The 23,012-nt window shown below is 45.4% G+C and overlaps 1 protein-coding gene across 1 annotated transcript in view; it reads right to left on the reverse strand.

The window, feature by feature from the left end:
- Nucleotides 1-5,193: 5,193 nt before the first annotated feature.
- The window catches only part of b4galnt4a (beta-1,4-N-acetyl-galactosaminyl transferase 4a), a 127,782-nt gene continuing 109,963 nt past the window's right edge, over nucleotides 5,194-23,012 (reverse strand). Inside the window, exons 9-20 of the mRNA XM_071895134.2 lie at nucleotides 14,780-14,846; nucleotides 12,061-12,237; nucleotides 11,460-11,569; nucleotides 10,720-10,820; nucleotides 10,405-10,478; nucleotides 8,739-10,314; nucleotides 7,848-8,227; nucleotides 7,458-7,611; nucleotides 7,264-7,336; nucleotides 6,259-6,412; nucleotides 5,800-5,926; nucleotides 5,194-5,308 (exon numbers count right to left, since the gene is read on the reverse strand). Of these exons, the coding sequence (XP_071751235.2) occupies nucleotides 5,194-5,308; nucleotides 5,800-5,926; nucleotides 6,259-6,412; nucleotides 7,264-7,336; nucleotides 7,458-7,611; nucleotides 7,848-8,227; nucleotides 8,739-10,314; nucleotides 10,405-10,478; nucleotides 10,720-10,820; nucleotides 11,460-11,569; nucleotides 12,061-12,237; nucleotides 14,780-14,846 (3,108 nt within the window). The remainder of the gene's footprint in view (nucleotides 5,309-5,799; nucleotides 5,927-6,258; nucleotides 6,413-7,263; nucleotides 7,337-7,457; nucleotides 7,612-7,847; nucleotides 8,228-8,738; nucleotides 10,315-10,404; nucleotides 10,479-10,719; nucleotides 10,821-11,459; nucleotides 11,570-12,060; nucleotides 12,238-14,779; nucleotides 14,847-23,012) is intronic.

A 23,012-nucleotide genomic window follows, 5' to 3' on the forward strand; every position in this document is an offset into this window, starting at 1 on the left:
GTCCGCCGCGTCAGGAACAGCCTGCTGGAGAGACTGCTACAGATGTGCGAGAGGAGGGACTGCCGCTGAATGACAACACTGGAGCCGCTCACACACCAATCAGGACACGGTAGACTCTTATAGGAACCAATCAGAGCACGCTCCAAATGTTTCCGAAGTTTGGGAAACTAAGTAAACTTTATTTTACCTCAAATGAGCATCAGACAAATCCCCTTAACGTGTTTGACCTACATGTCTATTTGCTTTTTACGCACGAATTACGCACATTTATTTTCACAAGGCCATGCGGATGAGAGCGGGCACTGTCCTTATTAGCTTTCATGTCACATCAATTGCTTTACACTGCAGATACTCATCTTCAATTGTTTCACTTACACTCTTTATGTGTTTATTATTTTTCCAAAAGGTAAAGATAACGTTATAGAAATGCATAACGTTATAGAAAATTAGATTAGACATAATGTCTAAATCTAATCACTACCAGACATAATTCACTAATTAATTTATAACAGAATAAATCCTTGAGTGTTTCTCATTAGTTTGTCATTATATTAATGGGTCTGGGGAAATTCGTCTGGCTAAGCAGTTAGCTGGAACCTCCATGAACCAAGCACACTTCAGTTATCTCCCCCTGCAGACTCTGGGGGGGTTGGCTTGATGCCCAAACATTAGCTGATCTCTCACCCGCAGCCTGTAACAGAAATTGAATCTGCAAAGCCCTTGGTAAAAGTGCAGGGGGTAGCAAAGTGTTTGCTTAGATTTGATAAGGCTGAGGACTTTCATTGAAAGTGCATTTTAAAAGCTTGTTAAGGATTACAAGGAAAACAGAAGTGTTTTAATGGCTAAAATAATTAATAACTACATACAGTGCTTCATTTTTTTTCTGTGTTAAACCAATATTAGCTAGGTGTTCTTGCTTGTATATTCACAAGTATGCATCCTGTCCTCCAGTTTGTGATCATACAGTACCCGCTTAGTGATGGTAATACCAAAAAAGTGGAAAGTCCTGCTTTCAAAACAGAGTTTGACAAAATGTTGGATCATTGTGGGCAGAGTTTGTTGTTTCAGGTAAGTTGCTCAAACATATCTGAGGCAAAATAAAGCAAACATGTTGAAGAGGCCTGTGCTGACCTGCTTCTCATCACTCTGCACTCACACAGACAGGTAGGGTGTGTCCCCACTGGGACAGAGTCCAACACCATTACATAACGGGCTTAGAGCAGCACACTCACTCTCACTGCAACATTACACATCGACATACTGGTATACATACTGGTAATGACTGCAGAGTACTGTGAGCGTTACTGTAACAGACAAACACACCTTTTCTTGTACATATACAGACATGGGGTTGAGTAGGACTTATTATGTATTCATCCATATAGGGCTTTAAAGTGGTAGGACAGACTACCCCGCAGCCCCGCACCCCCGTCCACACACACACATACACACTCATACGTCGCACTGTTTGAGTCACAGTTTGGAGAACCGTGTAGGGAGTCAGTGTTCCAGTTAAGTTTATCTCCTCATAGTTTGGTCTGTTAGTCAAAGCCCAGCTAGTCTGATGAGATCAGAGGGGGTGCAGGGCGTATAGATCACAGGAGATTAGCACTTGCCTCATCCAGACCTCATGTAGCTGTGGTGTGGACAGCACTTACCTCATGGCCTCTCTGTGTGCGTGCTCAGGGCAAATACACTCCAACATCAAGCCAGCTCACTACCAAGAGTAGAATGGGGGGGGGGGGGTATGGGGGGGGGGGGGGGTGATTAAAAGTGGTACAAAAACATATCATCTCTGCTGGAGTTCAAAATGTTGCCATTCCCTAATGTTTCCTTTTCTCTCTGCATTGGTCATACGAATAAAAAAAATACTAATAATGTGACGTTACATCAGTTTTAATGAGATTATCTATAACTGCATGGAAAAGATTGCAGCCCCAGAGAGTGTTTGTATTAAGAGAGCAAGGGTTGCAGCGACATTACGATATTCAAACCATTAGATCATACTTACTGTGGCTTTGTATATGTGTCACTAGTGATAAAAACGCCCGAGGCCTGGGAAACCCTTGGCAAAATGCCCTCTGGGAATCAATTTGAAAATTCTCTTAAGAATCCATTCAAGAGTATATTGTATTTAAAAATCAGTCCAATAGGATTGTTAAAGTTGACAGTTCAATGGGATTTTTGGAGCCCTGTAAGCTTCAAATAGTCCCATTCAGATTTTTTAGGTTGTATGGTAAACTTAATGGATTTGTTGCAGTAGAGAAAGCCATTTGTGAGAACAGAGGAATGTTGCTGGAATAGAGCAGATAGCATGCCTCATCATATCGCCTAAGTGACTATAATCATACTGAGCCGTTAATGTCTGTCTGATTACGAACGGTTGCATCGTTTGCATAAATTCAGTGATCTGAGTCACTGTGGGAGTACATGGGAGTGTCTCTGTGTGTGTGTGTGTGTGTGTGTGTGTGTGTGTGTGTGTGTGTGTGTGTGTGTGTGTGTGTGTAGGAGGTGGATATTTCAATTTGGCAATTTTTTATCAGCTGTCTGCCCACTGGTAATGTCTCTCTTCTCCCAAATTGAATCAAAATCCCCTACTCCAAGTGTATGAGGCTATTCAACTAGGCTACTTCACCTTCAGGTCTCAGGCCATGCAACTACCTGTATGTCTATGTGGGTGGAGCGCCCCCATGTGGTCAAAAGGGCAACGTTACATTTTCCTTTACATTCTATATGTTGTGGCCAAAAACTCAAGAGGACAAAAAAATAAAAATAAAAATAATAAAACATCCAAAGAATGATCTGGACGTAAGCATAAAATTTTATTTGCAAAAAAACAAACCAATGAAAATAAAAGTACAATACATTCTTAAAACCTTTTTCTCTACAAAACAATTTCACAGAAATTACCTTGGAATGTATATTCCTGTTTTTCATTTTTATGTTTTTATATATATATTCTTATATTTAATGTGTTTCTTTTTTTTTTTTCTTTTTACTTTAAATAAGTCCCAGTCAACGTTAAATGAAGTACAAGTATAGACCTTTTCCTGTAGAGGCAAAGAAAGGGTCTTGGAGGGCATTTTAACAATCATATAGTCAATAGTAGATCATTAGCTCTCATCCATATATGTCCAGCCTGGAGCCCTCCGGCCGTTCCCTGTCAATATAAGTACCGTGTTGCATAAACAGAGGCATTAGGAGCCCGGCCTCCAGCCAAACTAATGGGAGCAGGTGGGGTCCTGCTGGACTGCAGCAGCTGCCAGTGGATCTCCATCACACCTTCTGCTCCCTCTCTCCTCTCATTCTTCTCATGTCTCCCCTTCTCTCTGTCCCACCCTTGGGCCACACTGGCTCACACTGACCACTCAAGATTATTAAAAGTTACTGAGGCCGGGCCGAGGATGAGCTGGTCAACGCCGACTCCGCCCGCACTGCTCCTTCTTGCTTCTGAGAGCAATGCAACAAACAAACATGTCTGTAATCCATTAAAGAGAATCATTTTCTTTTTTTTACAAACAGTGTATCTGAATGTACAGTGACATTACAACCTGCTGATTAATAATCTCATATTTCTGTCTGTCCCTGCCCTCTCCTGTCGTCAGTATAGCTTAAAAACTGCCTGCAGCCAAACCCTGATAAAGGCACACATTTGTGAAATAGCCATGCCTTCCCATATCGCATCTCATACATAAAACTCTACTCACTTCTATTAGAGCTTTATGCAAGCTTAAAAGAAGAGCTGTGATGCTCTCAATAGCTCAGCTTCCTCTGTCTTGGTATTCTTATGTTAGAGATAAAGTATTTAATCCCCCCAAATCCAATATTTGAAAAGCAATACGCAGCTCAGCAAATGCTTAAAACAATGGTGACAATGTTAAATAAAATATGAGAAAGCTGTCCTAGTCCACCGCTCCCCTCCTGTTACAGTTTTGAGGATGTTCCAGTTGAGTATGAGGTTGGAGATCTGGAGGGAATGGAGGATTCTGTCAGTAGAATTAGAGGGTGTAAACTGGTTACCAATTCAGTGTTTCACAACAGAAAATAGCACCCCAGTGTTAGTGCATTTATGTATCCATATTCAGTAATGGCAACCGAGAACCCCGTTTAAATAGCTGTAACTCTGGACAGCAGAATAACCTGCGCTTGATGAAATAAAATCCATCAAGTCGTAAACAATAGCTAGCCTGAACATGGGTGTGAACTGAACACATAAAACTCCTATTACAAAACAGCAGCGAGGCTATCTATAATGTTTCAACGGATACAAATACACAAATGTTTGCATGACAATGAGTAGAGCCACTGAGACACATATAGAGGCAGAGATGAGATACAAATAAAAAGAAAAAAACAGAGAGAAAGACAGAGAGAGACAGAGAGAGAGAGAGAAAGAGAAAGATGAAGTATCTGTCTGTTTGCAAAAGGGCTTATCTGATTCAAAAGCTTTGCACTGACATCGTTGAGCCAACGCTGTGTCTTTCTGTCGTTCCTAATATGCAACAGCCCACAACAGCAGATGTCAGCAGAACTTCAGCACCTCAGTCATAATAGTTAATATGATATCCAACAAGGTAGTAGTTGATCTAGTTAGAAACACTTCACCAAGGACAGAACTCCTCTACTCGGCCTACTCCACCATGTCTGAATCTATCTGAATAACATGTGACACATTCTATTAGGCTCCCATGTAAGGACGTGTTAGAAAAAAAAGATTCTTAGGTTGTCTTCACATCTCGTTGTTAGAAAAAGGTGCTTCCTTCTGTCATTACAAACACACACACACGCACACACACACATATATACACACACATTCACACTCACACATACACACACACACACACACAAAACAGCTGCTTTCCAGTCTGTCTGAAAACATTGCACCAAAAAGGACAGAGAGAGGGAGAGAGAAAATAACTCTCTCTCTTTGCTCTCTGTACAGTAGTTCAGTCAGTGAGGCAAAGTGATGACTCGGGTCTTTCTGCGTAAAAGGCAGACACCAAAGTTCAGATTTGGACTCCATTTCCTCATACAGACAAGCATACAAGAGGGGCCAATGGCGGAACAGAGGCGTCCCTGAAAGGTGCCTGTTTCAAAAAGGCAGAGTCAGGCAGTGAGCGAGCTCCCACAGGTCTCTCTCACACACAGTGGATCTGCAGGTAGGGTTAGGGTTCCTCCCACCAGCGGGGTGCGCTATCCCTTGGGAGTTTTCTTGTTCTGGGCGTTCCACATGCCGCGTTTGGAGTGGTAGTAGTGGAAGAAGTTCCTCAACCGTAGTCGCTCCACCTCCAGACCATTCTGCAGCACCCTAGAGGAGGAGAAACACTGGGTTAAAAACTGAGAAGAAAATTATTAACTTTCTCAAACAGCGGTATATGGGCCTATCTCATGTTTTAGAAACATTAGGTTAAAAATTGTAGCAATGGTCACTCTTTCATTTTTTCAAAACGCATGGTAAAACAATAGTAGCAACTGTCCTTTACTCATCTTCAAAAAACTCAAGAATTGTAACCAGGAGTTGTCTTCAATTGTCTGATTAGGTTTCTTTCTCTTTTTCTTTTGTTCTTTTATCTGATTGCACCTACATCCAAAAGTATCTAATACATGGGACAAGTTTCAGCTGTAGCAGCCCCTCCTCATCTAACTAAAAGAGGACATTCACCATATACAGTTGAGCTACCACAGTGATAAAATGATTAATCCAAGAGACAAATCCAAATATTGAAGTCTCTGAAGTGATGCACAGCATAGTGTAACATTGTAGCACTGTGTCTCCTGTGGTAACTGTTGCTGGGTTACCTGTCCAGTAGCTCCCAGTCCTCTCCACCCCAGCGGTCCTTGAATTCCTCCGTGTTCATCCCTCCAATCTTATCAAAATCGGACTTATAGATTCCAAACAGGCCAAAGCCATTTACCTCCCAGTAACCTGCGGAGTGAACAAAAAGAAACAATGTTAAAAAGAACTAAGAGACAATTGCAGACCATTGCATCAACGGTGAATATGATAAAAGGAAAGTTTGATGCATACAAGTATGTGCTCCTGGTGCGAACCTGTATTACGCATTCAAAGTTAAGTAGCTGTCTGTAATTCATGCAATCCCTCACCAGGGGATTGAGTTTGAGCTGTGAGTCACACTAAAAACTTCTGAACTTATAAAAACTTATAATTGTGTTAATACGTGTGTGTGATTGTTACCGCATGCGCATACACGTGTGTCTCTCTGTGTGTGTGTGTGTGTGTGTGTGTGTGTGTGTTACCGTCAGGCTCCTGCGGTGAGCTGCCGCAGCCGAGTCTCATGACGATGGGGGCGAAGGCGAGGCGTCCCTCCACACAGTGCTTCCTGATGCTCTCCAGGATGTTGAGAGGGAAGTGGATGTGCAGGTCACACAGGAACACTATGCTGTGGCTGTCCTGCAAGAGCAAACAATCACACACATTCATTAGGTCTAAGTCTGTTAAATAAAGCAAAATGACATACAAAGTGCAAATAATGTAATTTGGATGGAGAGCTTGTGAAATTGTGATGGGCAATATCGCGATTCATTTTTCTGCCCCACGATACATACTGTCACATTTTTGTATTGCGATATATTGAATTTCGCTATATTGTCCCATCCCTAGTGTATGCAAGTGCAACTCCACATGCACCTAGTGGGATTCGGGAATAGAGAAAATGGAGAAGTCTGAGCTCAGCGTCTTTATTTCCAGAGCCCCCGGGTCACTCAGAGATGAGTGACGGCACTGTCATCCCACCCTGACAGCACTGACACTCAACTGATGGATCAATGTCTGTCCAGATTCCCGGACACTCTGCACACCCGTGGGTGGGTGTGCATGTGTGTGAGATGGAGAGAGAGAGCCAGAGAGAGAGAGGGGGGGGGTGCACGCAAATAATCTGTGATAGGTAGTGTATGTGACAGCTATGACTTACACATGACAGTGGAAAGGCAACTAACTGTCTGACCGATTCCCTGTCAGCCACAGCTGTGCCCCATGGGAGAGGGCGAAGGGAGGCAGGGTGAGGCGGGGAGATAAGGGTGAAGATCCACAGCACATGACACACAGGCCTCGCCATGATGTATTCATTATGCATGAGTGTTCTTTCTGTCTGTCCATCAGCCGACAAAGGTCATTTGGTCAATATGACTGGGCTGACCTTCACTGAGTGGCTTTTTCTGCCAGCCTGTTGCCACTGACTCTCAAAGTCATAATGTGTGTGTGTGTGTGTGTGTGTGTGTGTATGTGTGTGTGTGTTCTCTTACCTCAATAGTATCCACTCCGATCTGCAGTCCCGCTGAGCGCTCAAAGTTCCCTTCTCTCCTAAGATACTCATATCTGCCGAAACACAAATGTACACAAAATCACTCAGTTACCTTAGTTATATAATTTAGCTGGTCTTCTCTCTCTCCCTCTCTCTCTCTCTCTCAAACACACACACATACACACACACACACACCTGGGCACAGTGCTCTCTCTAAGCGCCTGCTCCACATCCATGTCTTCACTCTCAAAGTCGACGATGATGATGCTGAAATTGTCGTCCTTGGTCTGGCGATGCAGATTTTCCATGTCAGAGATAAACTGCTGTACCCAGCGAGCCTGGTTCTTCACTGCAGGGCGGAAACGAGAGAGGGAGAAAAAATGGAGAGCAAAGTAAGGAAACATTTTGAAAGAAATGATTCTTCAACTGTATATGACAACATGCTGACAATGCTCATTCCTGTGGATAAGTGTGCCAGCTATGTGCCTAAAAAGCAGCAACACACTTCAGTTTCAATGTAGTTTGTACTTAACACTATTGGTCTCACTGAAAACAGAGTTAATCAAATTCCCCCCATGAACTGACCTGGCACCACAAAGTGCACCATGACATCCCTCCTCCACTGCAGCATGACCGGCTGGCAGAGCAGGGGCTTGGCGTAGGCCGTGCCCCAGGGGGTGGCTCCGGGCCGGGAGGGGGGTCTGGTGGAGGGAGGGGGCGGCGGGGTGGTGAGGCCGGAGGTGGCGGCGGAGGGGGCCGAGGCCGGCGCGGAGGCCGGGGCGGAGTCGGTGTTCTCCAGGCTCTCCTCCCCCAGCCGGCTGCGGTGGAGCAGCAGGTAAATGTACTCGGACAGACGCACCACGCTGCGGCCTCGCTCCATCAGCTCCAGCTCCACCAGGTAGCGGTTCCCTCTGGCCGAATCGCGGCGCTTCTCAACGTTGATGATCCGCAGCAGGGTGTAGATCCTGGGACGGGGGCAGAGAGAAAGTTAAGGAAACAACAGGCAGGTTGTGCACGCTCTGAAATGACAGGAATCTGAAAGAATGGGAAAGATTACGACTGTAAGACTCTCGGTCTATGTATGATTCATATACAGGACAAATTCATGTTTTGCTGTAGGCAGGCCGCTTCAAAAACACACAGTGAAGTCAGCCCTAACCTGATATAGGAGGAAAATAAGAGCAGAGAAAAGTTAATGGCCAAGCTACTTTAAGCAAAAAACATAGCAGAGTTTATAAGCACCACTGCAGAAAATGGTAATCAGCAAACAGAGGTCTGCTAACATGAACTCAAAGCACGGTTCTGCACCGGGGCGTGACCAATATGTTCTCAGTGAAATTACTTCTTGCTTTACACAATGGCATAGCATAAGCGACCAAATTCGAGCTTCTACAAGGCAATAGGAAAACATCAGCCTTAAGTCTGGCATTATTCTCTCTCCCTCTCTCTCTCTCTCTCTCTCTCTCTCTCTCTTACCCTCCATTGCGTTCATTGAGCTTCTCCATGTACTGGGCCAGTACATCCACCACCTCGCTCTCTGCCAGCTGGAGGTTGCCAGACACGTTGCAGCGCAGGTCGTTCCAGTCCGAACGCAGCAGCTCAAAGTCCATTGGGTTGACGGAGAAGGTCCGCTGCCAGTTGATGCTCTCCTCTGCCCAGCCCGGCCGAGCCTCAACCTCCTCATAGCTGTAGTCCGACATCCCGCCCTCCTCTGGTTCCGGCTCGGGATCCGGGTCTGCGTCGGGGTTAGAGCGGTTTGTGTCGGGGTCCTGGTCGGGTTCTGCGGGGTTGGGGTCCGGGTCAGGCTGCTGCTGGGACTCTGTGATCTCCGAGGTCCTGAGGTAAGAGGTGACCCGGGTTTGACCTTGCAGGGTGTCTTCTGTGGAGTTCAACCTTGGAGGAAGAGGGGGGTCTTGGTGATGAGACAGTGGGGCCAGGGGGTCTCCTTTGCTGGGTGGATCAGGGGTGACAGCAGCCTCTCTCTCTGGAGCCTGGTGCTGGAGCCCTTTCCTCTTGCTTTTGTCTGGGAGTCTTACCGCTGCCGCCCTGCTGGCCGCCCTCTGTACGACACTTTCACCCTGCTTGCTAATGGTTCCATTGCGTGGAGGAGTCTTGCCCTCCTTTGTGGGCGGGTTGGGCCAGAGCTGCGGGGCGCTAACCAGGCTCCTGCCCCCTGTTACCCCTGTCCCAGTGCGTGTTTTGGCACCCAGGTTGACCAGCCTGGTGGTCTTCCCGGTCTGGTACAGAAAGACGCCGGGGAACACCTCTCTAGGGTGGCGGGACGCCCTCTCCTCCCTCCGCTCCCTCCGCTGCTCCCTCTCCCTCTCCTTCTCTCTCTCCTTGGCGGGCCGCGGCCTGGTGATGTAGATCTTGTTCTCCTCCCTCTTCTCCTTCTTGTTGCCGGTGAGCTTGTTGTTGGTGTTGTCGCCGCGGAGGTGGGCGGTGTTGCTGTGGGCGGAGTTGCTGAGGATCTGCTTGGCTCGGCTGGCAAGGGCAGAGAGGGAGGTCTTTTGCGGGAACAGGAGCGAAGACTTGCTCAGTTTAGGAGGAGTCTCGGCTCCCCTCTCTCCCCCTCCTCCTCCTCCTCCTGTTCCTCCTGCTTTCCTGCCAGGGCCCAGCTCCGCGGGACCAGTGCGGATCCAGGACAGGGAGCGACCCCGGACCACATTGTCCACGTCGGGGTGCAGCACCTTGGGTTTGGGCTCTGGAGGTCCCTTTCTGGTGTCCTGCCCCCTGTTTCCCCTTGTATGGTCCCTTCCCCAGTCTCTGTCATCAGCCCTATCCGTCTGTCTGGCTCTCTGGGGGAAGTGTCTCCTCTCTCTGCGGAGTACCATACCATTAACCGCCCCCTCCTCCTCCTCTTCTTCTTCCTCCTCCTCCTCCTCCTCTTCCACTTCTCTGCCAGCTGGTGTGGGCCCAGGCCTTGAGCGCTGATGGGAGGGCTTGGAGGTGTGGCTGGTCTGGCTGGGATGAGACGGCTTCTTGGGGGCCTGTGTGCCGACGATCTCTGCCTCGTCCTCTGGATCTACCACCTCCTCTTCCTCCAGGAAATCTGGAGACACGCAAGAGGGAGTAAGTTGCGGAGAAAGTGTGTGCAAGTGTGTGTATGTATGCGTGTGACTGCACATTCATTAATAGCTACCATCTGGGTTGGGGAAGAAGAACGGTCTGTCATCTTCCTCCTCATCCATCTTCATGTATTTGTAGAATCCAAACCTGGCAGACACGGCGAGAGGCAGCACACACACACACACACACACAAATTAACAGAGTTTTAGAAGTTTCAATGTGCCTTACAGCGTCTCAAACTTAATCCCTTGGTGAGAGATTGCATGAATCACAGCCATCAAATTCACAGAACACTTATTTCGCTTAATCAGTGCACTCCCTCACAGATACAAGACAGAGACAAATGTGCCATTAGTTCTCCGAGAGATAAAAGCAATAATGCCCTTACTTCTCTAAGTAGATTGGGGACTCCCTGTAGAAACACTTGTTCTCTCTCTCCATGTGGGTGAGACGTGTGAAGTCATTGGGGTAGACGAAAGACAGATACACCTGAAGAAAGGCAGAATGTCAATAACAAGTGGTACTGCATACAGAAATCCCAATAAGATGACCTCTAAAAACACTGGTAAAGGTTATCACATCAAGCATTCCCTCTCATTTAATTACTAGTATTTTATAAAGATTTGATAAATGTCAGCATTTCAATGAAGTCTGTCGCGATCTTTTACTAATCCTGTATTTTCTTATTGTGAGTCCCATCAAGGCTAAAATGGATTTGCAGTGTTATGCAGGGCGCTCACTTCTCTCTGCTGCTGCTGCTGCAGTAACCCATGTTGTCCTAAAGGGGGTAGCAACACTCAACACTATCTGCCACCTACTCATTTCATGTAGTTTGATTCAGAAGAAGAGGTGAAGTCGTGGTAATGTCAAACCAACATGGACTTGGCCTCTCTGCTCCTTTGTTCTCTGTCCAGTGGATGTGAATATTATGCTGATTCTGTAAGGGGCTGCTTTTAGCAGGTTAAAGGACCACAGCTATAATTGGATGCGCTTCTAATGACCCCTCAGGGCTATTGTTAGCAAGAACTGCCAATTAACCTGTTAACACACACACACATACACACACGCACACCCTGAGTAGCCATGTCTTTTGAGCCCCAGAGGGAGGGTGATGGAGAGGTGACTTACAAACTGCAGGCCCTGGTATCTGGCGATGGGAAAGTCTTTCACCACATAGGTCGGAGAGTAGAGACAGGCTGGCAGAACATTTTCCAGTCGGGAGGGGTCGATCATAGGGGCTGAGGAGGGAGAGAAAGAGAGAGAGAGAGAGAGGAGAGAGAGGGGAGAGAGAGAGAAGAGAGAGAGAGCGAGCGAGAGAGAGAGGAGAGAGGGAGGCAAGAATTTGAGATCTGAGAAGAATATATCTTACAGAATGTTCACTGTTCAAGATTTTCTCTTCGACACAATCTTGGTAATCAGGGAAGTGCAGGCTGGGGGGTAGTCAGGGCAACGACAGACAGAAAAAAGAGGAAAATACATACAGACAATGGAATTATGAGGAATGCAGCCAGCCAGCCAAACAAAACGACAGACAAACAAAATGACAGTTTGAATACAGTCAGATTGACAGCCGGAGAGACAGTCGGACGGCCAGACGGCTAGCCAGACAGCCAGTCAGTTAGAGAAAATGACAGTCTGAACACAGTCAGACTGACAGCGAGGCACAAGACCGGGGGAAAAAAAGAGGACACAAAAGGGAAGTGTCAGAAATGATGACGGGCAGATTTACTGCTGTAGAAGGTGTCCCTGGGGTCCGGCTTCAGCATATCAGCTCCATGCTGCACCATGCCGCCTCCCTCCAAGCCCTGGGCCTGGCCCTGGGGCTGAGGCTCCGCCGGGAGACGGATGTGACTGGCCAAGGTCTGGGGGATGTGGTCCACACTGTTCATCTTCAAACTGGACTCATCTGGAAGACAGGGAGACAGATACAGATAGCGTGAGAGACGCTGAGAGAGACGCTGTTTGTTTTGACGCTCTGAACGACTGACACATTTGATTGATGACGGCTAGGGGGAAAAAAATATTACGCCTTATTCTCCATACCCCCCAACAATCAGAGATCTTGATTGACCGTGAAAAGGAGAGATGAGGAGAATGAGGAGAAGACAGAGGGAGAGGCAGAGACAAAAGAGCAGAGGAGGAACAAAAGCCGAGAGGAGAGGATCAGGAGAAATTTGGAAGAAATGAAAAGAGAGCAGAGGAGAGTCATAATTATCCCAATCGATAGGAGGGAGGGAGGAGAGAGCGCGTGTGATTAATGGCGTGTCAGGAGCGCGGCCTGATGGGAGAAATGCTTTATAATTAACAGGGTGGTCAGCATCGTTTTTATCCTCCGGAGAGGTGTGGTGTGCACATTTAGTGTGTGTGCGTGTGTGCGGAGAAAACCTTTTCTAGACTTTCCTCTTCTAACAATAAGACATCTGTTGATCAGTTACCTGGTTTCCACTACACTGCCACACAAGCCTTGCCAAGACTAACTCATTATCTATGTCACTGAAATCCCCAAACCAAAACAAAACAAAACAAACAAGGAACTCTTCCTCTCTTTCTTTTGATTCAATTTGCATTATGTTGCCCACAGAGAGGAAGTAGTTGGGCTATAATTTTAAATCAAATAATAGTGCATTCATTTCTGTATGATGCTATTGAGTCGGCCCCCGCGCAGTAATGCAGTGTGTGTGTGTGCGTGCGTGCTTTTATGTGCATTTTCACGGAAGCTGGACTATTAAAATAGATCTAATAAAAAAAGTAATAAAACACCAATAAAAAGATGTACTGTCAAGCAGAATCAAAATGGGGTTCTTTGGCTTGAAACCATGAGGGAACATCTGGTGCTGCAGAGAACTACTTTTCAATAAAAGTGCTATGCAAATTAAATTGCTGTAATGCGAATCATCCTGGCATATATAAGCATTTCATAACCAAACGATTCTTCAGTCATGATTATTGGAAACTCCTATTTGGAAAAGGAGCCGATGTGACCATGATGGTAGATGCTGAGACCACTACACCAGTATTCATTTATTGGTGTATTTTTTTTTTTTTTGAGTTTGGAAACATCCAAGAACCGCTGAGGAACCAGTGGGATACGAGAGTAATAATGCATTTCTTACAGTTTGGAGAACACACTCCACTGCATAATTATCCCTCCTTTTCAAATGAGACTGAAGCTGAAAAGTGTATGCAAGGGGTCATGATCTCTTCTCTCATACCAAAACCTGAATGGGATGCGTTTACACACTCCCTTGACACTGCGGTTGCTGAGTCACCCATCTCTTAGCAACTGGTTGCATCTCCATGACTGTGAAACAGAAGTTGTTTAGCTGATGAGTTTGACGTTGATAGCTTTGCCCTCAGTGGATCAAAACAAATAAGCTAATGTATTCCTATTAAGTGTTACAACTACGGAAAACACAATGATGTTAACTGGAAACTAATTGGAAAATAGAGACCTAATTAAACTCTGTCTGTAACGCTGAAACACAAGTGTCCCTGGGCGAGCCGACGACTGTGTCTCCTAAATATCATACACTTGCAAGAGTGAGAGAATGGAGAAAAAGAGTGAGAGAGAGAGAAGAGAGAGAGGGAGAGGCAGCGATGGAAGGATGGGTGGAGACAGATGAGGAGATGGAAATGCCTCAATCCAGCAGGTGACCTCATATCTGAGGCCACTGCCACCTCTCCCTCCCTGTCACAGCTGCTCATAAACAAGAGGGCAGCGTCTGGCATACATCGACCAGCGCCTACCCATGGATCCTGCAGCTCTGCCCGGTCACTCTGTGTGCAGGAGCAGTCATTTTCCCTTGTTAACTCTATTGAATTCCTGTGACACATTGGCTATTCTTGTGCTATAGTTAGACATCCGCTCGGGAACTAGAGCTCTCTTTTTTTTTTTGCCGCAAATGATACATATAGGGAAAGATATAGGATCTTTACGATTATTCCTCTTCTCGTTTGCCTCACAGAAGCTATGCAACACATTCTCAAATTGACAAGCAATTACTGCAGCGGCAAAAAAAACATGACATATGAGGAAAATATATGAGTAAATATGTGTGTGTATTTTAGGCCAATGAGCAACACCAAGGCCAAACCACTGGTCTCTGTGGTTGAAGGATAGGAGAGGAGTGTATCTTGATTTTAAAAAGCCTGGCTCTGACATTAAAATAAACTGCTGATCAATACTAGACTAGACTAATGAAGTTGGGCTTTTTTATTGGACGATTTCCTCTTTCTGTTTGGCAAGCTCTCAGTCCAGCAAAAATATTTTTCCGGCATTAAAGAGTCCCATGCGTCTCTAAGCCACAACCATCAGAAACGTTTAATGCCCATCATAATTCACTATGAAATGTAAAGGGTTTTTGATTACAAAGACAAGATGAATGGGAAGCATTCAACGCAATGAACACAACCCAGCCTGTGGAGCGGTAGGGCAGAGCAGCTCTTACCTGTGTAGAGGGAGATGTAGGCTGAGTCAATCACTTCATATTTCAAACCAGGGAGGAATGGCCGCCACTGTGTGTGAACGGAGAGAGCGAGAGAAAGGGGGAGTGGGTGGGAGAAAGAGAGAGAGACAGAGACAGAGAAAGAGGAGGGAAAAAAAATAAGCAAAATGTCAAGGTATGGAAAGTATGAGGTGTGCAGAAATCGTCCATCATGGTTTGTAGGCCTTGCTGTGACACGCTGGGTGTTATTGATCTGAGCAGCATTACAGCATCGATCTGACGTCAGCCTCTGTATACACACACTTAACCAGAGAGAGAAGAGGAAACAGAGAAAGGAAAGCATGGTACATGAACAGAGAATCAGAAACCAGGTTTAATGAGAAGATACGGAGGGGAGAAATGAGCAAAAGAGAGTGAAAGACTAACAGAGGAAAGCTGAGAAAATTTACTGAGAGCACAAGGAAGAACGGAGCCTTAAGCATTGGACGGGGTGGGGGGGACTGATAATGACCAGAGAGCAAAGAGTAGCATGGAGAGAGAGAGAGAGAGAGAGAGGGAGAGACAAGCTACAATTCTTTTAAATAGATTCCACAATTACCACGTCACTTCTGGTTACCCAGGGTATAATCACAGGAGACAGGTCATTTTCCAACCCTTGGGCTGAGAATACAAATATAAACACCCTCCTCAGGCTCATGCAAATGCCTCCACGTGCATATACACACAGCACACACACACACACACACACACATCCATATTCAGGATTCGCTATCACGTGTCCACGCTTTGTCACTTATGTAGCACTGATAAACGCACTGAATGCTGATGTGTACAAGCCCAAATACAGCATTTATTATACCACTATATCTATATTCTATTGTACGCACAGAAACACACACGCACATGCACGCATAAACGACAAACAAGGACACAGAGCGGCAGCGTGCTGAGCGGCAGCGGGCAGCGGCGCAGCGGGCCGTCCAAGGCTGTGGCGTTGTGTCATTATTTCTGTGTGAATGTCCTCTCAAGGTCGAGTCAGAAGGCCCTTCCTTTTCAGGGATCAATGGAGCCCGGCGCTCTGCTACTGTCCCATCAGCCTTAAAGTCCAGCAAACACACACATACACACTTTATATATGTGCACACGCAGGTATTTTACAGCTTTGTTGGAATTTCTCCCATTACCTGTCTGACCCAATAGATTCCCTGATTGATTCCTCTGAGGGAGGCGGTATTGACCAGGTGCGTATGCAGGTGCTTGTGTGTGCGTGTGTGTGTGTGTATGCCTTATATGTGCACGTACACACATTATTTGTGATGTGTGTGCGAACGCGGGTGTGCGCCCTCTGTGTGTACGAGTGCGTTTTCTGTGAAATAGTGTTGACAGGGAGCGGCGGGGAGAAGCAGAGGCCTGCTCGCTGCTCGCTGGCCCCGCAAGTTCAACAGAGAGGAAAGAAAATCAATATCCAAGGGGAAATAATAAAAAGTACCAATCGCTGAGCAAAATGGCACCGGCAGCCAGCGGTGTTGTTTCATCATGTTTCATCATGCCTGGGCCAACTAGTGACATATGAGATTTTGATATTGTTTTCACTCAGCTGGATAAGAGTGTGTGTTGCACCACCTCAGAGCCTGGTGTTGATACCCAGTGTAGTGATACACACATGCTCCCATGCCAGCATGCACACACACACACAGGTAGTCTGCCCTGGTTCCATCAGACAAGAGTTATTTTTTATCCCTCGGTTTTCAGGAGTTTATTGCTGCAGAGCGAGCCGGCTGCCGGTTGATACTGTTCTGTTTGTTTTGCTCAATTCAACCGGCTGCACCAAAGCCTGAAGCGCTATTGATATGAAGTTGTTTTGTTAGCATGACACATAAGAGGTAATGAAATAATGAAACTATCTGACCTTTCCCGGTTTAAGTAAAAAATCAATTAAGCTTTGAAGGCAATAAGATTAAGAGAAAGCGAACACTTGCATACCGTACAAGTGGGATAACCAAGGCTTTAGCATTCTCACAATCCTGTCCTGGATATTCTGAGGAATAAATAAGTTAATATGTCCTTCATTATTTTTGCAGTATCCTATCTGCAGGCAGGACCTGTGTGGTGCTACCCTTGTTTACTGTAATCTGTGTCTCCTTCAATTACTCAAACCCTTCCAACACATTATCTTCTAATGAGTCATCTAATTTGCCGTGAAGTAAAGGGGGAATGAGGGGGAATGAGGAAGGAACGAAGAGGAGGGAAGATGTTGCTTTGAATTAGAGAGCTCCGACGGGAAAAGGCTACATGTCAGTTGCTTCACTCAGAGGGAGAACAGAGAGGTTTACTGTGGTCCGTCTATTCGCTCTCTCTCACACACACACACTCACATACACACACACCTGGCTGTAGGCTCTAATTGGTGGAGAGGTAAATAGAGAAACGTCTGTGGCAGAGTGGACAGCAGAACAAGACAGATGTTAACAAGCCTGCCGCCACCTGCCTGGGAGAACAAGACAAGACCAGAATAGGACTACACTGCTGTGTCTAAAAGAAAGAGACTGAGAGAGAGACACAGAAAAAAAAAAAAAAAAAAACAGAGAAAGACACACAGAAAGAGAGAGAGAAAGAATTTGGCAAAAGGGTTCCACTGTGCCCATAAGATAAAAATCTCCCTAATCCCAAAAGGGCTTTGGGGCTTCAGCAGAGACCCTTGCCTAGTCCAATACATACTGCTCATTTTCGACAATATGTATCGTTGTAATCCTTCCCAAGCACACATTGTGACTGATCTCTGTGGACTTGAGCCAGATAGTTCTCAGTCAGCCCAGTAAGTGAGACAGTATCTGATAATGCAGGTATAAAAGAGCCAAATGCATCAGTGATAAATAGAAATGGAGTGGAATTTCATACTGGAGGTGAGGGAACGGGAAGCGGCTCTCACCGCTGCCAGTAATGTTAATAATCCCACTTTCCTTCACCACCTGCTCCGTCTGTGATCACTTCTTTGTTCTCGCTGACATGTCATGCCAATGAGAACATTTGTGTTCTCATGTCTTTCTGTTTCAGAATTTAAAAAATGAAGAAAAAAGGAAAGATGCTGGTTGTGCTCAGATGAAGGTCAGTTCTAACACAGGTGCAAGAATCAATTTATTGTAAACTAGAAAAAAAGGAAAAATATTCTGCACACTGCAAACAAAAGGCTAGGACAAAAAAAGTCTACTTTAAAAAATAAAAGCGAATTCATTGCATAAGTGCCCAACTTAAAGGTGGAAGTGGAAAAAGAAATATACTGTATATACAAAAGAACTAGGGAGCAAACGCTTCAGCTACATGCTTTCATCAGTGCTCTGGCCCTTTAAGTTGGGCACTTATGCAATAAATTAGTTTTTTAAACTAGACTTTTTTTTGTCCTTGACTTTTATTTGCAGTGTGCAGAATTATTTTCCTATTTTTCTGAATAAAAAAAGAAAATAAAAACGGGTGACTTGATTGAGGGTCACATGTTAACAGGCCAGGAATTATGTCCCATAGTTGTGACGACAAAAGTGATAGCTAACAAGCTAATGTTAGCATGCAGTAATAACATACTAATAATTGTTTGTCTCCTTTGTGCAACCAGTGGAAAATACCAAAGAGTTGATTTGCACTTTTCTGCACTACAAATACATGAAATTTCCAAAAAAGTGTGGGAAAATATATTTATACGTCACTATGCATGACCAGCTTTTATTAGCCATGGTTAGCCAGTTAGCACTTCAGTGGTTTAAGGCAAGTGGATTTGAATTATTATGCATTTGTTTATCAAAATTAACGACAAAATGTGTGCGAGAGGACAAGATTAAGTTGTATTTATTGTTAGAATGCAAGAAAAGTTATGACAGCTTTTGGTAGGAAGAGACAGAAAGTGTGAATTTTAACACTGGTGTTAATGGGGAGTCTGGTTTGTGGTTTCTGGTGCTGCTCACTGACAGGCGCCTGGCAGCATCAAGGAAAGAGACTCCTGACAGGCCCAAAACAGATATCTCCCAAACAGCACACAAGACAGAGAGAGATTCTTTGTGTTTTGATGCTTTGGTGATATTGTTGTAGAACTTTCATGAAATGAAAAACAAAACTGAAAATTCAGAAATTGACAAGATGGCAGAAAGAAACAGTGAGAAAGAGAGAGTGATGCGAGATGGGACCTTAGCAAAGAAAATATAAACCAAAAACTACAGCATGGAAACAAGAAGAAAAGCCGTTGACTGATTATACTCTCATTCCAATTGACAACAGAATAACACTAAACGTTTATATGCTAGAGGATAAATGACAGTTTCCATTCCCTGTCACACTGACATGAAAACAGTGCCTTGTTTTTCATGTCATATCATGTCTTGCCTGGGGATGAGGGAACAATATTCAGAGAGAGATGAGGAGGTGGATACAGAGACGGGGTGTTTGATTTTCTGTGTTGAATTATACATTAGCCAAAGTCTCTCAGACCAGACATTTCAGAAAGACAAATGAGCTCAATATCCATAGCAATTACTGGCGCGCCATATAGTCAATGTGTCTACAGTGATGCCCTGTGCGCTCTGAGGTGAAGCTAGCCTGCTGGTTACTCACACTAACACTCTTAGCGAGGGCTGAAGCAAAGCTAACACGACAGGACATGCCAGCGCGCCTCTAAAACCTAAGGGGTTCGCTCTGCAACCACATTAATATGCTAAAACTTGTGACAAGGACATGGAGGTAATCTGGTCAACCTGATGTACTCTGTGCAGGGATAACAGGACTAACTGAAGCCTGGCCTGAATTAAAATGGATATGTGACCCGCGGACAAAGCTAGCATGACAGCACCGGCCGAGCTGAACATGTAGAAATTGCCCAAATATGCTACCACTAACATAGCCAATGGCAGATGAAAAAATACCCAGTGCTAAAATACATGAGCGGAATGTAACCTGACACATTTAACACGACCTGAATATACTAACACCAGGGTGTCTGCGAGTTTCATCAAGTTAAATTCATGACGTTTTGAGACCTTTTTAGTGCCAGTTAGAATGAAATAGGTTATGAATCCAAATTACGCCACTGAAATATACATAAAAATAAACACAAGTGTACTGCAGACTGATCAGAGCAAAAGTCTGGAGCTGATTTCTAACCAGAAAAAACAACATACTGCGGAACTGCAGCAGTTTCAAGACCTCTGAAACTAAATCTAAGACTTGAAATGCTTTATTCAACCGTATCCAGGACCTTTTAAGGCTCTGAGCTTATGTAATATAATCTCTGACATTTTAAAACATTAGCTCCACTAAAGGCTTCGAGGCCCTCCAGGATCAACAATGCCCGAGAGATCGCCCAGTGGTTTGGAGAGCGACAACGATGTTGACGAGATCCTCGCGATTATAAGAAATGATCCCTATTGAGAATTTATGGGCGATTCTAAATAGCATTTTTTTCACGATCCTCATAAAGATGTAGGGCCTGGATGATCGCTTAGTAATCATTGCAGCAGTATTGACTGGCAGTGACCTTGTCTAGGAGATGAGAGGACAAAAACCATGGCAGTAAAAGCATCCCCTGCCATTAAAGAGCTACAGCCGCCGAGGGAAAGGTCAATGCCGGTGTTCCCTTTTTTTCCCCCATACTCTGAACATGACCTATTGGCATGAAAGTGCCAGTAGACAGAATAAATTGAAATGCTATCTAACAAAAAAATAAAATGTGTCTGACCAATGTGGCAGACAGCCTTGACCGTGTAAACAAAACTTAGCCAGAGACAAGAGCGCCAAAGGCAAAATTGAGTTCAGTGCATACACACACAAAAAAAAGATAGAAATGTGCTTCAAACTGAATAGAAATTAATTTACTGGAGCTAAAAAAAGTGAGCGTGTGCATGAGAAGGATATAAAAAGGTAGGGGAGAGAGAGAGAGAGCGAGTGAACTGATAGAAAAAGCGAGAAGTGGAGGAAGGAGGGAGGGAAAGGTAAATGATTAGAGAGAGGAGAGCGGCGGAGTGAAACCTGAAAAGGAAATTAAGGCGAAGAATACGAGCCCATATGGTTGAGAAGCGCTGAACTAGCGTTGACCCTAAAGGGTGTTGAAGTACTAAAATAAGGGAAAGAAGGCTGTAATATTTCCTGAGTAAAAAACACACACACTCACACACACACACACACACACACACACAATATACTTTCACAGCTGGCTCCAGTTCACACGGTCCACTACTGATTTATCTCGAGGAGGGAAGGCGTGAGGCAGATGTTGAGTGGCATATGTGTGTGTGCATGTGTGTGTGTGTGAGCACGTGTGTATGTCTTGGGGGTGGGGTAGATGTGTGTGTGTGTGTGTGTGTGTGTGTATATATTAATTGGTGGGCAGTTTTAGAGGTGGCCGGGCGCGAGCGATAAAACAGGCCCGTTAAAATCCAACATTTAAATCCCAGGCCTCTGCCTCTCCATAAACTTGCCATGACTAATTAAGGCTGGACTTTCTTCTCTTCCGTTCTCCCACTCCCTCCTTCTCTCAATCACACCGTCTAATGGCCAACACTTTTCCCTTCATGCTGTCAAATGACGAGCGAGAGCCTTTTTTCCATTAGGCCAGTGGAAAAGGTCCTGCGTTTCATTAAGAAGTATCCACAGGGAATCGGAGAAACTCAAAGCCACTAGTGGTCACTGAATTTTCTACCGTCTCACGGATTCCGCCGGCGCGATTTGTCACTCAAAAAACAACATTAATCACTCTGAAAAAAAAATGTATTTGAAGTCAATTGAAGGGAAACACTGAGCTCACTCGAGTGTGGAGTGAATTGAAAGGGTTCAATCAGAGTGGGAGTTTGGTAACCTCCCTACTCATCTTAACAACTCAACAATCCCCTCATTCATTGGCCCGCCGCTCATACATATAAATACAGTTGTTTCCATTCCCCGGGGGGAAGCGCAATGTATTCCTAACCTGTCTCCTCCTGTCTCGAACGCTGTTTATGTTCCGCCTTGCTGCAGCCATTCTCCCTAATCCATTCATGAGATGGAGAGCGAGGAGATGAACAGAGGGGAGAACAAGGTTTTTCGTTCTCTTCTGCCCGAGAGGTAACTCTCAGACTCTGCTTGTGCACAATCTGATATATAACTCACTCTCTTTTTTAAAAGCGAGCGCTACTCAACAAACTAAATTCCCACAGGTGCAGCCCACCTTTGACCACGCAATCACAGCCCGGCTCCGAATAAAGAAGAAAGAGCTGTGAATCCTCGCTATCTGCTCTTTAACAAATGAGCGCCTGGGTTTCTGCGGATTTGTGTGAGCCCTGGGCTTATGCCGTTGTGGGCCGGTCACGGTAAATCTGCTATTTTTGTCAAGGTGTGAAATGTATTCCGCTGTTAAATCACACACAGGGGCCTTGCTAAGACAGCGTGTCTCACACACACACACACACACACACACATGCACGCAATCTAGATTTGCCGCTGCACTTTTATCCGCTTCATTCAATTGTTTCTACTAGTACAAACTAACTTTGATGGCCTCACGGCTAGCTGGCTGGTGTGTGTGTGTGTGTGTGTGTGTGTGTGTGTGTGTGTGTGTGTGTGGGTGGGGAGGGGGATTTCCACTTGACCTTGATTCTCCTGCAGACATAATCACATGGACGTTCTGCTGGGAGACTTCACAGGCCTGACGGGAGGCTGATAATGCGAATCAGAAATACCATGAAGTAGAAAGAACAGAAACCCTTCGTTCCATAGGCTTCCAGTGCACGCGCACACACACACACACACACAGACACACACACTCTCACTCCCTCTCCATCCTTCTCTCTCTCCCACTCCTTATTCCCACTCCTCTTCTTGCTTCTGGCAGCTGTGTCCATCTGCTCTTTGTCCTCAGACAAAGCTGCCCAGCTCTGATTAAGAGGCAAAGTGTCAGTATGGTGAGGTACATATGGTAATACAGGCACACACACACACACACACACACACTCACACAAACAAGCATGCAGTCACAAACAAAAGCTTTCTCATCTGCTTCTCTTCTCTCTTCCTTCTTTCTCTCTCTCTCTCTGTCACCCACCCACCCACTCTCTCTCTCACACACACACACACACACACAGTCCTCCGCCTACATCTCCTCTCTCACCGGGTCCGTGTGTGTGATGCTCCTGGCACCAGAGAGCTATCAGAGTTCAGCATGGCGCTCCTCACATCACCCTGTCGGCTCCACTCTAAAAAAAACCATGGCAACCAGAAGCAGCCC

This window comes from Centroberyx gerrardi, chromosome 4, assembly GCF_048128805.1.
Source record: "Centroberyx gerrardi isolate f3 chromosome 4, fCenGer3.hap1.cur.20231027, whole genome shotgun sequence".
Lineage (NCBI taxonomy): Eukaryota > Metazoa > Chordata > Actinopteri > Beryciformes > Berycidae > Centroberyx > Centroberyx gerrardi.